At 45.1% G+C, this 17,500-nt stretch overlaps 1 protein-coding gene and 1 non-coding gene across 3 annotated transcripts in view; one reads left to right on the top strand and one right to left on the bottom strand.

Annotated features, from left to right (window-relative positions):
* Positions 1-14,073, bottom strand: part of HADH (hydroxyacyl-CoA dehydrogenase) — a 49,223-nt gene extending 35,150 nt beyond the window's left edge. For both annotated transcript variants that reach the window (XM_060088410.1, XM_060088416.1), the window contains exon 1: positions 13,795-14,073. In XM_060088410.1, the coding sequence (XP_059944393.1) occupies positions 13,795-13,926 (132 nt within the window). In that variant the 5' untranslated portion in view covers positions 13,927-14,073. The remainder of the gene's footprint in view (positions 1-13,794) is intronic.
* Positions 2,749-2,882, top strand: LOC132501724 (small nucleolar RNA SNORA43). The gene has a single exon (XR_009534296.1). It is a non-coding gene; the product is annotated as a small nucleolar RNA SNORA43 (small nucleolar RNA).
* Positions 14,074-17,500: the final 3,427 nt, after the last annotated feature.

The raw sequence follows: 17,500 nt of genomic DNA, 5'->3' as shown, positions 1-17,500 counted from the left end.
CTGTACATTTTTAAATGGTCAAAATGATATATTACTTTATGTATTTTTTACCACACACACACAAAACCTTTAATCCAACACAACACCTTCATTTTACTGAGAAAAGAAACACTAACTAAAGCAAAAAAATCATTCACCTAAGATTACATACAGGAACTAAAGTGTTCTATCCAAAACATAATTCTGTAAAAGGCACTTCTGTCTACATTACTAACTCCATTAAGCTTTTCAGTGGCTCCCATGACCACAGAATAAAAGCTCTTACACGTGGCATGCAAGGCCCTCCAGGACAGGGACGCACCTCCTCTGCAGACAGGCTGTTCTCCACCGCCTGAGACTCTAATACCACCACAAGGCTCGCAGTTGCCCACATCTGCTACTACTGCCTCTCTCCTCCAGGACTTCGTCCTGCCCGTGCCTTCTCCCCAGCTTCCCCTCATTAACTCAGCCTGAGTATCACTTCCAGATACTAAGCATCCCCACCCCAAGATCCTCTTCGTCCCAGGCACGGCATCTGTGTTCCAGTACGGGGTACCTGCATGCCCTTACCACGCCACCCACCACGCTGTGTGATGATCGTCCGTTGAAGTGCTGTCTCCCCTACTCCTGGATTCTGACTAAACCTCATTCTATCTTTGTCGGCTGAACAGACCCTGCCTGGCTGGGGTGGGCCCTCAGGAAATGTTGACTGAACAAATACATCTGGTGGGAAAAGCCAAGATGAGATTAGGTCTCCTGAAGGCCCAAGGCTCTCTTCATAGGGTTGCTTAGGGCCTCCCCTCATAATGTGAATATAACTATATTGGAGTTCCAGTTCAAGACAGTACAGTAGGAGGATCCTGAACTCACGTCCTCCCATAGACACACTGAGTCTACAGCTACACATGGAACAATTTCCTCTTTAAAAAAACCTAAAGAGGGGCTGAGTGACGACTATACGTCAGGCAAAAGAGAAGAAAACCACAAGGTGGGTAGGAGAGGCTGGGATACAATCTCATCATAAACCCCATGCAGGGAGGGACCTTGGAACCTGGAGCTTCTCCCTGAAGAGCAAGGGGCTTGCATCCACATCAGGCATCCCAACTTTTGGGTCACACACTTGAGATGACCCTCCAAAACTTCTGGCTTTGAAAACCAACAAGGCTCATGTCCCAAGACCCACAAGACTCTAGCAATCTGAGAAGCCACTCTTAAAGGGCTCACATGCTCAGGTTCACACACCCCAGGGCCCAGCTCAGAGGCAGCTGATCACACCAGACTTAAAATAAAGGAAGCTGACCTGCTTATATTCAAGTGTCAGCCTGAAGGGCAGGCATCTAAGTTCACACACACATCTAGAAGCCGGCTGTAACACTCTCCAGGTACGGAGAGCGGTAGGCACCACCTCTGCGCTCTCCCTGTGCCAGTCTCCAGAGCACCAGTGTCTTCTGGTGGGAAGCTTCTGCACGTGTCTGGTGCCCCAATTTTTGCAGCTGCTGCTAAGCAGTGTCTCTTGATTGCCTGCCTCTGGAGGCTAGGTGAGTTTGCATTCCTGGCCCCATAGGACTGTAATAATTGTTGTCACCCAGAAAGGAGCTCATACCCGTCTGGCACCCTGATTTTTGCTACTGCTGACAGGGGACACCTCTACATCGCCTGGCTCTGGTGGTCAGTGGGGTTTATGTTCGTGGTTCCCACAGGACTGTAACCAACAGAGAAAGAGTTCTTAAAGGGCTACCAGAAAAGAGCTTATACACTCATCTGGTGCCCTAATTTCTGTGGCTGCCACTCAGGGAACACTTCCAGATCACCTGGCTCTGGTGGCCAGAGGCGCTTAATGCCTAAGGTTCCACAGGACTGTATGTATCTAATTACTTTTAAAAGCTGATGCCTGAGGGCCTGGCTTCCAGGTGCCCTGAATCTAGATGCTGAGATTCTTCCCTTTGGGACATTAACAGGACTTGGCACATCCTCAACTACTAAGAGCTGTTAAAAACATAACAGGGTACTTGGATAAGCACACAAGTTGGAGAAAACCAGGAGCTGCGGCAGGGATGAACAACTGGGTTCACCTTCTACACGAGGTCACTCCTTCAGGGCTGGGAGAGGTGATTGTTCCATCTACCGTTTAGAGTCAAGCAAACTGAAGAAACAGAGGAATATGTTCCAAATGAAAGAACAAGATAAAACCTCAGGAAAAAACCGTAACAAAGCAGAGATAAGTAATGTACCTGATAGAGTACAAAGTAGTGGTCATAAAGATGTTCACCAAATTGTGTAGGAGAATAGATGAACACAGGGAGAAATTCAACAAAGACATGGAAAATAAAGAAAGTACCAAACAGAAGTCACAGAGATAAAGAATACAATAACTGAACTGAAAAAAAAAAAAAGCCATAGAAGTTAAACAGCAGACTAGATAAAGCAGAAGAATCACGTCAACGAGAAGACAAAGCATAAAACTCAACCAATCAGAGCAGCACAAAGGAAAAAGAATGGAAAAAAGTGAAGATAGCTTAAGAGACTTATTGTACAACATCAAGTATACTAACATTCACGTTACTGTGTCCTAGAAGGAGAAGAGAGGGAGAAAGGAGAAAACTTATTCGAAGAAATAATGGCAGAAAAATTCCCTAACCTGGGGAAAGAAACAGACATCCAGATCCAGTAAGCCCAAAGAGTTTCAAATAAGAAGAACCCAAGAGACCCACACCAAGACATATTATAATTAAAATGTCAAAAGTGAAAGACAAGGAGAGCTGCCCTGCAGATGCCGGACTTGCCGGCACCACGGGTGCGGCTGCCCTGCTGCACCTGAGACGATGGGGCAGAGAGGAAGCGGCTACTTCTACGCTCAGTGCTCAGAACAGTGGGCGCTTAGGATGGTTTGTAGCTGGACATCACCAAAAGCTGCGTGAGGAAGCACCTTGCTTCCACATGCACTTGCAATGGGAGCTGTGCGCAGGCCCTTGAACACTTTGATATTCTTTTTCTTTATAAAATAAGGCTCACTGCGAGAATTAAATGAGATATGTGTACAACCACATGGCAAGCTTTGGGCACAAGGGGATTGACCAGGAGAGGGTCTCCTTACTGGAAATGATTGTTCTGTTGGTCTGTCTGGCGAGGACTTTTTAGGAATCCTTGGGCAAGTGTGACACGCATCCCTGGCTGAGGGCCGCTGAGCTGGTATCAAGGCCCTGTAGGGCCTCCAGGCCCTGTTCAGAGCAGGGTCCTAGGTGGGGACGAGGGGGGCCCAGAGCCACCTGGTCCACAAGCACTCGTGCTCTGAGGACCCTGAGACATATCACTCTGGAAGGAAGGCCAGAGGTTCGCTCCTGGCATTTGTCCTGTTGATGAGGCAGAAGTCGGGCCCCTGTGTGGAGCCCCTCGATGGGCCAAATGTAACCCTAAAAAATGATCACCCAAACCAGGGGCGTCCTGGTCTCCTTGCAGGTGGAGAGTGCATTTTGCTATTTCCTAAAATGTTTAAGTTGGAGGGCTGAACAAAAGCTGCAGGTCAGTGGCTCTCGACTAGGTGCAGTTTGTCCCCCTCCCAGGGCACGTGGCAATGCGCAGGGCAGGAAAGGGGTAGCGGTGCTGCTGGCGTCTAGTTGGTGGGGGCCAGGGCTGTGGCTACATGTCCTGTGGTGCCCAAGACGGCTCCACAGTAAAGCTACAGGGTCCCAAATTCTGATAGGGCCAAGGCTGACAGACCCTGCTACAGAAAATATGGTTTGCGGGGGGATTCATGGATTGGATTCCATTTCTCAGGTCCGTGGGCCCAGCTCGGTCCTGTGCGGCTGGTCAGTGGAATAGACCTGCAGGTGTGGCTCTTGTCACTCTAGGACTGGCTTCAGGACAGATCCTGCTGATGAGCCCAGGGCACCGTCCTCAGTTCTGCAGGACAGTGCACCGGAGTGGAGCCGGGGGTGTGTGCCTGACTCACAGCACGGAGGCCACGCACGTCCAGTCTGCGGGCAAGGGCAGTGGAGAGCCGGGGAAGTCATGGCCTTGGGAATGTCCTCTGATGAAAAAGAACTTGCAGGCTTATCAAATAACTTTTGTGTGGAACGTTGGTGTGTTGAAAAGCAGTTCTGTGTGCTTTTCCCCCTTGGTGTGGATCAGCAGTGCTGAGGCAGCAGGCGTGACACAGAAGTGTGAGCAGAGACGGTCTGGAATCCCCCAGCTCCAGGGAAACTAGAGGTGACAGCAAGCCAGTGAAGAGGACAGGAGTTGGGGCCCGTGGTGGTGGCGGCAGCCCGGCAGGCACCCCTCGTCTCAGGGCCCTAATCCTGGCTCCAGCTGGGTGGTCAGGGGAGCTGCAAGGTCTTCTGGGCAAGCAGAGCCCACAGTCCTGAGCTGTTCTTCGCTGTGTTTGGGTCATCTCCCCCCAACCAAGGGGGAGAAATCTAGATGAGGTTTAAGAATTAATGCTTTAAGAATGTGGATCTCATAGTTAAAACCTTGGAACACGTGTTTTCAGCATAAGGTGCTAAAGTGAACGAAAGATTTAACACCTTTTCAAGGAGGGTGTCTCCATGTGGGCAGAATTAAAGAATAAATGGGTGTTGAATTAAAAAAAAAAGACAAGGAGAAAATATTAAAAGCATCAAGAGAAAAACAACTTGCTACACACAAGGGAAGCCACAGTAAGACCAACAGCAGAAACTCTGTAGGTCAGAAGGGAGTGGCACAATACATTCCGAGTGCTGAAAGAAAAAACTTCCAACCAAGAATACTCTACCTGGCAAAGTTATTGCTCAGAGTGAAAGAGTTCATCACTACTAAACCAGCCTTACAAGAAATGTTAAAGGGACTTTAAGCTGAAAAGAAAGGGCGCTAATTAGTAACAAGAACACATATGAAAGAACAAATCTCACTGGAAAGGTAAATATATAGTAAAGGTAGATTAATCATTTATAAGCTAGCATGAATATTAAAACACAAAAGTCGTAAAAATAACTATGATTATAATAATTAGTTAAGGGATATACAAGATAAAAAGGTGTAAAATGTGACATCAAAAACATTAAATGGGCTTCCCTCGTGGTGCAGTGGTTGAGAATCTGCCTGCTAATGCAGGGGACACGGGTTCGAGCCCTGGTCTGGGAAGATCCCGCATGCCGCGAAGCAACTAGGCCCGTGAGCCACAACGACTGAGCCTGCATATCTGGAGCCCGTGCTCCACAACAAGAGAGGCCGTGACAGTGAGAGGCCCGCGCACCACGATGAAGAGTGGCCCCCGCTCGCCACAACTAGAGAAAGCCCTCGCACAGAAACGAAGACCCAACACAGCCAAAAATAAAAATAAATAAATTAAAAGAAGGCTCAACATTTTAAAAAACCCAAAAAAACAAAAAAACAAAACATTAAATGGCGGGGAGGGTACTAATGTTGAGCTTTAGAATGGGATCAAACTCAAGTCGTTATTAAATTAAAATAGACTGTACAAGTTGCTGTATGTAAGCCTCATGGTAACCACAAAGAAAATTAAAAGTCAATGCAGGGAACTGAAGATATCTGAAATATGAATATAAGAATTCATAATCAGAATCTATAAACATTTCCTAAAAATCCATTAGGGAAAAAAAGGACAACATGAGAGCTAAACAGGAATGAAATTTAATAGCATATTACACAAGAATATATCTATATGGCCAATAAACATGTGAAAAGGGGTTCACCTCACTAGTATTGTAAGCAGGGAAATTCTAATAAAAATACAATGAAATGTCACTACACCCACCAGAATGACTAAACTTTAAAGCAACAATATAATCCTATAGAGCAAAGAGAATCTTCATACCCTGAAGGCAGAACTGTAAACTGGTATAACCACTTTGGAAAAATGTTTGGCATTATCTACTGAAGTCAAATATATTCATATCTCGTAATCCAGCAAGACTGTAATTGAAATTGTAATTTCACCCAAGAGATATGTGCACACATGTATGTCAGAAGACAGGACCATGACTCTTCACAGCAACAGTGCTCTGACGGTTAATTCCAGCAGGTCTAGAATTAGCCTGAGTTGTTTTGCTAAAGTTCCTGCACCACAATGACCCCTGCTCAAGGCATGAAACCTACTGATTTATAGTGTTGCTTTGTAAACTTAAGTCTAAAGTTTTGGGGTGGTTTGCACCAGCTTATCAGCATTGTTTGTTGACAAGAGTGATATTGATGATTCACACCTGATTTGATTTTTTTAATTACATTACTGAATTTTCTCTTACTTAGAAAAGAATTTCATGTGTCTTGGATACAAGGAAATCAGTCACACTCACTCTTCTCAAATTTTCAGTGATAAATTATCCCCAGCTTTCTGAGGAGACGGTAGCGGAAGAGGGGATCACAAAAATAAAGAGGTCTTTTTCCCTCCTCCAATAGACATGTTATTTTTTCAATAAATAAGGAGGGCTCTCCCTGGCACTTTAACCTGAGTGCCAATAATCTGAATCAACCCACTGAGAACTCCTGTTTTATGTGATAGTGACCTACACTGTAAGACCTCGAGGACAAGCAGTCTGCAATGGAAAAAAATTTATTTGAAGGCTATGTCCTCAGCTCTATGACTTCTCTAGCCTTGGTGGAAAGCAGGCTTAGCCAGAGAGAAATATTTTTGGACAAGGGTGCTCAGAGCTGTAAAAATAGGCCCAGTGAACAGCACACTTGTCAAAGCCCCTGAGTACTCCAGCCACAGGACCAAGGAAACATGCCAAGCAGAAGCTTGCTGGATTTCTCTATTTTTGCAAACATACCACCAGATTTGAAGCCCCTTCTCTGAAGTATAATTTGAGTGGAGAATTTGTGAGAATTACATCAACTGGTCCGGTGAGATGTTCCATGTGTCCCTACACTACAGGAGGGCTGCATTTCATCAACATTACATTCTCTCTGAAAAACGGCAAAGTTGTATGTACCATCTGCCAAATGCAAATTCTGACTTCTCGATCCCCAGAGTAAGTAAGTGTCTGGCCCAGAATAAGTACACAGAGTCGCTGCTCCCCATGAGGCTGCTGCGCCCCAGAGGCTGCTGTGCCTTTGCATCTAGGCCTGCCCTTGGGTTCTCATGATTTGATCCAGGGAGGAAAAAAGTCATAAATCAGTTGCATCTCTCAGAGCTGGCAAGTCGGGGTGTATGATTGTCTCTGTGCAATGCCGTGAACTCTGCCATCAACACAAGCTGTCTTCACAAACTTCAACAATCAGAAAAAGGCATTCCACTGAGGCTTTCGACCACCACCACAGATAGCTGGTTTGTACTTAAAACAGTTAAGTTCATTGGCTGGCCTCTTTTTTAAACTGAGATTTTTGTATTTTAAATAGCATTTCTAAAAAGCCAAGGAAATGTGCCTCAATTTTTAAGTGAGCCTGTTAAATACACAATTTTTTTTAAAAATTCAGTAAGCATCTGGGTTTGGTAATGTAGAGAAAATAAATTCTCTCCCTGGACCCTCCACTCCCATCTCCCACAAATTCTGGAAAGGAGATGGGATAGCTGGGCATGTCAGTGGCATCAACCAACTCTTAGTTATATTTAAGAATCTCTGAAGGATGTTGCCAGGATGCAGACTTTCTGAGTAGAGGAGAGAGCTGCAATTCCAAACTGCTCTCTCAGAAGATTAATATGGCAATAGTTATTAGGATGAGTGTTTCTTTCCTATTAGATTCTGCTGAAATGAACCAATTAAGATGTTTCCTCAACAATTCAGGTATCAATGCCTGGTCTAGGAATTACAAAGGAAAGAACAGGGGAAACAGCTCTCCTCGGAGGAAAGCCTCAGAGCCTTCTGCTGTATGGTGGACACTCTGACAGCAATCCTGTCTTTGCAGGGCATGAAGTGGCCAGAAGATCAACAACGGCAATCACAGAGGGAGGAAACTCTTCGGGAAAGCTGGAGAGAACCAAGAAGTCTTGCCAGGTGAATTTGAGTCTATTATGGGCAGAAAGATAGTAGCAGAGGATGGAGATGACCAGCAGGTGACTCTAACTTTGAATCTAGAGCTGAAGAGAGGTCAAGCTGATAACTGCTGATTCCAGATACCCACAAAAAATCCCCTTGCCCATGGAAGCCATACTTCTCCCCACAAGACAGCAGAGGCCAAAGGTGCAGGTAGAACTGTGGTCACTGCAGCCACAGGGATCTCCAGCGAGCAGAAGAGTAGTTGAGAGACCTGAGTTCCAGGCCCTGCTCTGCCTCTGACCCTCGACTCCAAGTGCCATCTCTGCAGGGATGAATATCATAATAGTCACACGAAATGACAGAGACATTAAAGTGCTTGGAACAGAAAAAAATGCCACATCTGTAGTGTTGTTTAAGTGTCAGGCTCTGTTGCAAATGCTTTATGACTATGAACTTACTGTAATGCCCAAATACAAGTGAACAAAGCACTAAGATTATCTCTCTCAACAGCCCACACAATTAGTCTTAAAATCTTTAGAATTGTTTAAACTCTCCATAGCTCCCTATCATATCTTCAAAGACAGTTAAGAGAATCTAAAATAAGAGAAGTCATCACCAGATTACAGCTGATGGATCTACATAAAGGCAGCTAACATTTACTCAACAGTTACCATTGAAAACACTAGTACAGTCTAAGCACTTAGCTCATAGAACTCTCAGAACACTGAGACAAGTATCATTATTCGTAGATAAGGGAAGAAGCAGAGAGGGGTTAAGAGACTCGCCCAAGATTCCCACAGCCAGGAGAGGAAGGGCTGGGATCCAAACTCCAGCAGGCACCTTACAGCCTGCTCACTTCCAGGCATTAGACCACCGCTGAGCGGAAACTATCACATAGTCAGCATAACCTAGAGGGAGATATAGAACAGAAAGCAGCAGCATTATCTTCCTGTGGTCCCAGGAGAGCTAGGCAGTGAGGTATGTGCCTAAGGCAGATATGGGGAGAAGAGAGAAGGAGGAGGAAAGGAAATGAGAAACTCAAGAAAGGGGCAGATAGGGCCTCCCTGGTGGCGCAGTGGTTGAGAGTCCGCCTGCCGATGCAGGGGATACGGGTTCGTGCCCCGGTCTGGGAGGATCCCATATGCCGCGGAGCGGCTGGGCCCATGAGCCATGGCCGCTGGGCCTGCGCATCCGGAGCCTGTGCTCCGCAACGGGAGAGGCCACAACAGTGAGAGGCCCACATAACGCAAAAAGGAAAAAAAAAAAAAAAAAAAAAAAAAGAAAGGGGCAGATAACAGTGAGGTGGATCTAGGACACGGCAGAGAAAACCCAAAACCTGACTGAGGTACCATTTCTGCTCTACAATACCCAAACATATTCTACGGCATTCATTTTTCTGCCTGTCAGCCCTACCTCTTCTACAGTATCTCCAGCCACACCCCAAGTCCAAAGACTAATACGCTGACAGAAGCTGATTTTACTGTCCTAGTACATCGTGGGTATCAGAGAACAGCCCAATAAAGAAATGGGCAACAACATTGTAAATGAGGGAAGTAAATGAGGGAAGAACTTCATGACAAACACACAGCCCATACCCTTGAGGACAAAGTTAACACCTGGGAATAAAACTATTCCCTCCATGGGACTTCCCTGGTGGCACAGTGGTTAAAAATCCGCCTGCCAATGCAGGGGACATGGGTTCAAGCCCTGGTCCGTGAAGATCCCACATGCTGTGGAGCAGCTAAGCCCGTGCACAATAACTACTGAGCCTGCACTCTAGAGCATGCGTGCCACACTACTGAAGCCCACATGCCTAGAGCCTGTGCTTGTCAACAAGAGAAGCCCCCGCTCGCCGCAACTAGAGAAAGCCTGCGCACAGCAATGAAGACCCAACGCAGCCAAAAATAAAAGAAACAAAACAAAACAAAACCAAAAACAACTATTCCCTCCATAGAGGACTTTGAGTCAAAATGAGAGCTTACAGCCAAGTGACTGTGCCAGCCTCCTGTGCTCCTAAAACTTCTCCTAGGCCACTGCTGTTTTCAAACAAACCTCAACAGAGGCATACTCACTGTAGCGACAGAAAAGAATAAAGCTAAACAACACAAAGCAACTCTGATCATTCTTCTACTCAGCATCAGAAAATTCAAAGTTGGGGGCAGGAAAAAGGAGATGGGCAAACAAATGCAGAGGCTGGGGAGAAGACTTCCTATCCACTTGAGTCCTCATCAAGCATCGCAGAGTACTACAAATGTCAGGGAAACGTGTACTTGTAGCTTAGAATACCCCTCCCCTTGTTTTAATAGCCTAAGGAGCTCTCCCCAGAAAAAATGTGCACTTTTTGCTCTTTAAGAGGAATAAATAAAAAAGCTTTCGGTGTGAACTCAGCTCCAGCCTCCTTCAAGATGCGAACTCTCACTTCCTCAAAGAAGTGTAGTGCACTGAAAGGAAGGTTGTACCAGAGAGCCAAGAAATCCAGCCCCTAAAATGCCATTCCCAGAAAGCCCACTGGCTTCTCACTAGTAAATTAACAAAAGCTATAAGCTCTCTGGGCTCCTCATATAAAAAAAGGCAATGCAAGAAGCAAAGCTCTGACTCATTCTATAAATTGAAGAGATGCACAGCTAATAACTTTTTTCCTTTTTTTCCCTTCTTTACAAAGCAAAAATCAACCTGTCTCCCACTCAAGGGTCAATTACTGCTGGAAGCTTCTTTGCTGGCCTAAGTATCCAGCTGAAGATAAACTGGCAATCAAACCCAAGTCAGAATAATGGGCAAACACACAAAACAAGTTAACCTTACTTAAATATTAACCCACAGCTTTTGTTTTGTTTTTTTTAAATTAAAACAAGCAAAAGTAATGACAGGCAAAGTAGATACTCTTAGAGAATACAAATATACAAATGGCCTGTGCTCTGATCAACTACGTATAATTAAACACAGGCCTCACTCGTCTTAAATTGCTTAATTGCCTGAGAAATGTGTCAGGCTCCCACAAAATCTACTCAGTTTTTTTTTTTATCCTACTCAGCATGAACTGGAACATATGGCAAAAAATGATAAATTTTTTTAAAAGTTAAAAATGTAAACAGAATTACACCTTGATTAAAATTAAAACTACTTCACAGGACTTCCCTGGTGGTGCAGTGGTTAAGAATCCGCCTTCCAATGCAGGGGACGCGGGTTTGATCCCTGGTCAGGGAACTAGATCCCACATGCATGCCACAACTAAGGAGCCCGTGAGCTGCAACTAAGGAGCCCGCCTGCCGCAACTAAGACCTGGTGCCACCAAAAAAAAATTTTTTTTTAATTAAAAAAAAAACTACTTCAGAAAGAGTTCTGGAGAGTGAAGCTAAGTGTGAATTAGTAGCATAAACTTAGACGTTAGTTTGTGCTTGTGTTTTTAAGGCTTTACTGAGGAGTATAAAAAGTGCCTTCCCTCTTTTCAGAGGTCCCTGAACAAACTGCAGTCAACAACTGGCATTTGCCTTCAAGATTAAGCAAGATGGAACAGAATCACAACCAGTGCTCTCCATCTTAACATTACAGGCCTACCACAGCAGCAAGGTTCAGAGATGGGCGTGGCATGAGGGGACAATGACAAAAGGACAAGGATAACACCATGATGGTAATAACCCTGAAGGCAGCTAACATTCTGTGAGCTCTTACTAGATGCCACTGTGCTAAGTGCTTGACGTGTGCTGCTTCATTCAATCCTCTCCATACTCCTAGGAGGCTACTCCTACCTCAGAGATTAGTAAAGCAAGGCACAGAAGTAACTTTTCCATGTTAGCACAGAGCCAGCATAGGCCATCCCAATTCCCCACAGTGAACTGGATCCAATCTACAGTCAAACCACACCAACTAATAGCTGTGGCACTAAATAAGCAAAACAGATTTACCCTGTGACAAAAGCTGTAGGTCAAGGAGCATGAAGAATGAGGCAAAACTGCCTCGAACAGCATGCTGCAGGATAGAGTGCAAAAATGGATCAGCTAAACGGCCGAAAGCAACCAACTGGCTGAAAGTGGCACACAGAGATATAATGCAGGGAAGTGCGGTTCCCCTCCACAGGGTTAAAGCTGTCACCTACAGTGGCTGAGGCTCTTTTAAACCTTGTTATGTAAGGACAGAACTACTGTTCCCTAGGACTGTCCACTATTTAAATCTTTGGTCCTTATCAACTTCTTGAATGATAATTCCATTATATTTCCAATGTGTGGGGTAAATAGCTTTCCTTTTTACCCCTTAGGTTTCAAAAGGCACGCCACCCTGGTCCAACTACTCAAGGATTTGATCCACAAGTCTGAATGCCCATCATTGTCAGTCTCCTCCCTCCTTTCTCAGATGAAAGCTCCAACACCACACCCATAATTTTAGGTGTTACGTGTGTGCCTTTTTGTGCAACATAACATTTTTTTGGCCAGTAGTGGATACAGTACTCCAAGAACTGAGCAACCTGAATTTGTACAAAAGCTGAAGTGATGCTTTCTACTTAGTTTCTAATCCTCTTCCACTGATGTCTTCAAGGGACCATCAACAATAGTTTCTGGACCCATTTCCTATATTGTTATTGGGGGCTTAAGGCCTAATATCTTGTCACTAAGATGTTGTTTAGATGTTTTTAAACAAATACATTACTTTATACCTGCCCACAACAAATCTCACTCTCACAGCATAGGGAGATTTGGGTGGAGCAGGGAGATACAAATGCACTCAACCTAAACTTTCTTTTAAGTATCACGTAGTATAATAAACTTTCATGTTAAAGGGACCTACTCCTCCCATCTCACGTATAATAAAGATTAAGGGGACACCATAACCCAGCAGCCAGGGCATGTACACAATAAAAAGGGCAATATATGTCCAAAAACATGATCTGAGAAGAAATGGGAGTCAGAAGTATAAAAAAATTAATGAAATACACATTTTAGAAGAAAATGCAATCCAATTAATATGTTGCAAAAAACTTGCAGTCTGGGAAGTTTTAAGATATATAATAATAAGCAAAGATTCTTCTACAAAGCAAGCATAGAAGCATGGACTTGGCTGGAAACAGACACTACAAGAATTAAACTCCTTCATGATCATAGCCACTGAACTTGAGTTCTCCCCTTAGAAAAATTAGATAAATGCCTCCTCCCCCAGTCCAACAGTACAAGTAACAAAGGGCCGGCCGACATGCTAAGCATATAATCAGGTAGGCTATGAAAATCACGGTTCCCCAATACGAGCTGGAATATAACCGCTAAAACTCAATCAGTAAAAACACAAGGATCACAGTACCTATGTAACAGCTGCACAACTGACCCTGAATCAACAGCTTAGTTGGAACCGGGCAGAGTCCTGAAGATGCACACTGAGATTAGCGACTCCTTCAGAGCCCTCAACCGCTCTGCCTTCCCCTCCCACTCCACCCAGCGCCAGAGGGCACTAGGTCAAAGACTTCTTGCGCAGCACTTGGTGGAGTCCCAGGGCCTCACAAGCGCCGATTAGGTAACGTTACCAAATGCTACAAAAGTGCTGACTACTATTATCCTTTGTAACTCAGCAAGCAAACACTGGGAAAGGAGAAAAGACCATCTAGAGAGCAGAAAACTGCTCTGACAACGGCTGCAGAATTATAAAAAACTAATAAAATTAAAACTGATCGCAGTGCGGGTCTCTGGAAGCCAACCCCCGTAAACTGAGGCTCGGCGCAAGAACACTAGATCTTTGGGGGACTGCAGACTAAGAAGCCCAGACATTTCAACTACACGGGGGAGGGTCGGGGTGGAAACTCCCCGGGGCTCGCGTGAACGCTGGTCTCCGGGCCTGACAACCCCCGCCGGGTCGCGGACCGCCAGCGCTTTCCTGTCGGGGTGGGGGCAGGAAAGCGAGCGGGGAGCGCTGCCCGAGGACTGCCCACCTGGGCGATGCCGGCGCCCATCAGCCCGCCGCCGATGACCGTCACGTGCTTGATGAGGATTTTCTTCGCTGAGGCCGCGGCGGTGGACGAGGAGGACATGGAGCGCACGAACTGCCTGGTTACGAAAGCCATGGTGCAGACGGCGAAGGCGGCGACAGTGACAACACCTGGCGGAGAAGACACCCTCACGGAACACCCAACAGCGAGCAGACCTCTGGGGGCGGAAGCCCAGGAGCCCCGCGGCCCGCGCGCCCAGGGCGACGCCGTGACGTCTTCGACGGCGGGGGGCGGAGCCTCGAGGCCCGCTTTCCCCATTGGCGGAGGCCGCAGGGACGGCGTTCGAACGTCCGAGCGCGGCGTCCAAGCCCACGTGGACTGGGGCGGGCCGCAGCCCTCCTCTGCACAGCAGGTCTACCCAGGCTGTCGACGTAGCTGGTTGTGTGCTCAAGAGGTTAGCGTTCCCGTACCGGACCCAGTGCAAGCCTTTCCTCGCAAAAGCCACGGGCCCCTTGTAAGGGGAAGTCCGTGGTGTTGCCTTGTTAACTCCTCGCTTTTGATCCTTGTGTATAACTCGGCGCCGGATAAATACGTGTTATTTGGCTGTGGTGATGAGGGAGCCCAAAATGCGCACCTTCCGTTCGTGTCACCAAAAACCAAGCCTAGGGATTATTTTAACCCGGTGCATATTGTTCCTGCTAAAAACGGAAGGAAACAAACTGCTCACACCCAAAGCAAATGTCTAGTGACCCGTGAATTCTAATGCAAAAATCAGGCCCACTAAGGGAAAGAGAGATTTAACCTTTAATTGCCCATTTAGACTTTACATGTTTATTAATGCAGGGAACATGTGGACAGTTTAAAGTCAAAGAGGAACCTTTGTGGAGTAACCGGTAATATAGAAAGGCCAATCTTCTCCCTCGTGTAAATAATTTCTAGTTACTGTACCTTAGTTAAACAGAATTTTTATTTTTAAATATGTAATAAGGACCCACAGACTCACCATCCAAAGTCCGCCTCCTCCTATTGCAAGTAACTTACATAGTGAATCCCGTGTTCACCGTTGCTTTGCTTAGATCTCATTTTTATTTCTAATTCTGTAAAAGTGTGGGAGAAGTGCTGGTGTTGAGCACTCCTTAAGGCTTGGGACGTTTCTGAGGAGATCGTTACTGGCTGAAGACACTGTCACATACAAATAATTAAGGTCCATTAAGTGCTAGAATGTACCAAATGCAAAAACCAATAGGACTAGAATTGGAATAGGAAGATTACACGGAGAACCTAGTAACTTGAACAAATGAGTCAGTTTATGAAGAAAATAGGCTTCTAGGCACAGGAAGCAGCACATGCAAAGGTAGAAACGTAAAAAAATATTGCCACAGGAAAAGGGTGAGGAATTAGGTATTGTTAGAGGTGAAGCTAGGAAAGTATATTAGGAAGATGCACAGATGATTCTTTCGGTGGATTTTAACTTTTCATTCTCATTTAAAAGTTGTGTTTAATGCAAGGCCAAACATTCTGATTATAGTGTCGTCACAATATGTATTTTTTAAATGTGTATAATGTAAAACATAATGCCTGAGTATTTGGTATGTTTTCAGATCTCTGATTTGTTTTCCTCAGAACAGAAAGAATAACCACTGCAGTATTTTTTAGCAGTTCTCAGATCTGAGGCCATCTGTATTATGTAAAGGTGTGATGTGAAGAAAGGAGCACTGAAGTGAGAGTCAGGAGTCCTGTCTCAGTCACTGGTGTGCAGTATGATGGTCTGCAGACAACCTCCCTGGGCTCCAGGATCCTTGTCTTTCAAAAGAAAGGGCTGGGAAGGGTAAGCTGGGACGAAGTGAGAGAGTGGCATGTTTTACCAAATGTAAAATGTAAAAGAGATAGCTAGTGGCAAGCAGCCGCATAGCACAGGGAGATCAGCTCCGTGCTTTGTATCCACCTAGAGGGGTGGGATAGGGAGGGTGGGAGGGAGGGAGACGCAAGAGGGAGGAGATAAGGGGATACATGTATATGTATAGCTGATTCACTTTGTTATACAGCAGAAACTAACACACCACTGTAAAGCAACTATACTCCAATAAAGATGTTAAAAAAAAAAAAAGGGCTGGACAGGTACCTTTCCAGCTGTTTCATACTGAGAGTCTAACCCTCATTTACACTCTTCTGAACCAGGAAGGCCACCCTGGCCTCTATTCCTGCCCAGTCCTGATCAGATGACAGTTACAATTGAATCATTCTTCTTTTGCCAGAACTGCAAGTCTTTTTCCAAGTGTGGCCTTGAACTTTCAGGCACCCAGTAACAATTTCTGTGGTCCCCGACTTGCACCTTCACCCTGTTCTTGGGGAGGTGCTTCGTTTCTCTCTGCAGGAGTGGTGCACTGGGAAGCATGACACTGGTCACTGACCAACTCAAAAACAGCAAAGGAAAGGGTACCCCTTTTTCACAGGTAAGGAAACTGAGGCCCAGAGAAGTTCAGAAACTTAGCCAAGGTCACACAGCTAATGAATAGCACAGGCAGAATTCAAACTCAGGACAGTCTGTTTTCAGGGCTCATGTTCTTGGCCACTATGCTGTTTTGCCTCTCTTTATAGCAACCCTAAGGTTACCACTGCTATCTTCCTTTAAAGGTGAAGAAACTGAGGCTGAGTGATTAAGTCATTTATTAAATGTAACTCACCCAATAACTGACCAAGCTCAGATCTGAATCCATTCTGACCTCAAGGCTCCCATTCCTTTCATAATTTCATACTCTTTAGAAAGTGCTGCTGTTGCTAGAGGGAAAAAAAAAATTGGGGAGTGGTCTCCAGTAAACATACATGTCTAGATTTGGAGCTTTAACTGTCCTACTAAGGTTATCATTAAGGTTAAGTAGATTAATGTATTTAGACATTCCTACCAATAAGCCCCAGAACTGCTAAGTTTCATAGAGTGAGTCCCAATACTTACACCTGAAGACTTTATAGAAACATGTGTTTTATTCCTTCCTGATTTCTAGCATGTGGACTCATGCTTCTCAAACACAAACATCCATTTATAATTGTCTACTGATCACCTCTATTTGGAAATCCCTCAGCTACTTCAAATGTAACTTATCAAAATTTGAACCTATTATTTCTCACTTCCCACAATACCTTTCACCTCCTCTTGCATTCATTGTCAGTTCACGATGACACATGACCAAGGGCATTTTCCTTCCCCCTCACCACCATATCCCCGTTCAGTTGGTCAGATGTCATTGATGCCACCTTAGGAGCATAGAGGCTTCCTCCTTCGTTTCCCCCTCTTATCTCTATCTCTATTTATCGGCATTTTATCCAAGCCCTTGTCTCCTGTGTAGAGAATGAGCCCATTCCTGAAATGCCTTACTGTAACTAATTTCTCTTTGACCCAGTTCATACCTCACATTCTTCTCAGACTGATTTCTCAAGTTATAAACTGGGTCACTGCACTCTCCTTTTAAATATTTATTCACAGGATGAAGACCAAACTTCTAAGTCCTGGTGCCAACACTTTAAACTCACCTATTTCCTTCTACTCCTTCTCAAGTACCTTAAATCCTAGCCACAAAGAACCAAGTTGATTTCCTAACTTATAAATTAGAAATCATCTTTTGTAAAGATCCTAGTATTTATAAATTAGTTGAAGGCTAAAATATATTTTGACTAACTGTAATTCTCAGACATTTTCAGAGCCAGGTATTTA

Source organism: Mesoplodon densirostris, chromosome 1, assembly GCF_025265405.1.
Source record: "Mesoplodon densirostris isolate mMesDen1 chromosome 1, mMesDen1 primary haplotype, whole genome shotgun sequence".
Classification (NCBI taxonomy): domain Eukaryota; kingdom Metazoa; phylum Chordata; class Mammalia; order Artiodactyla; family Ziphiidae; genus Mesoplodon; species Mesoplodon densirostris.
Note: the sequence above shows the minus strand (reverse complement) of the source record. Positions and strands in the feature narration are given on the sequence as shown.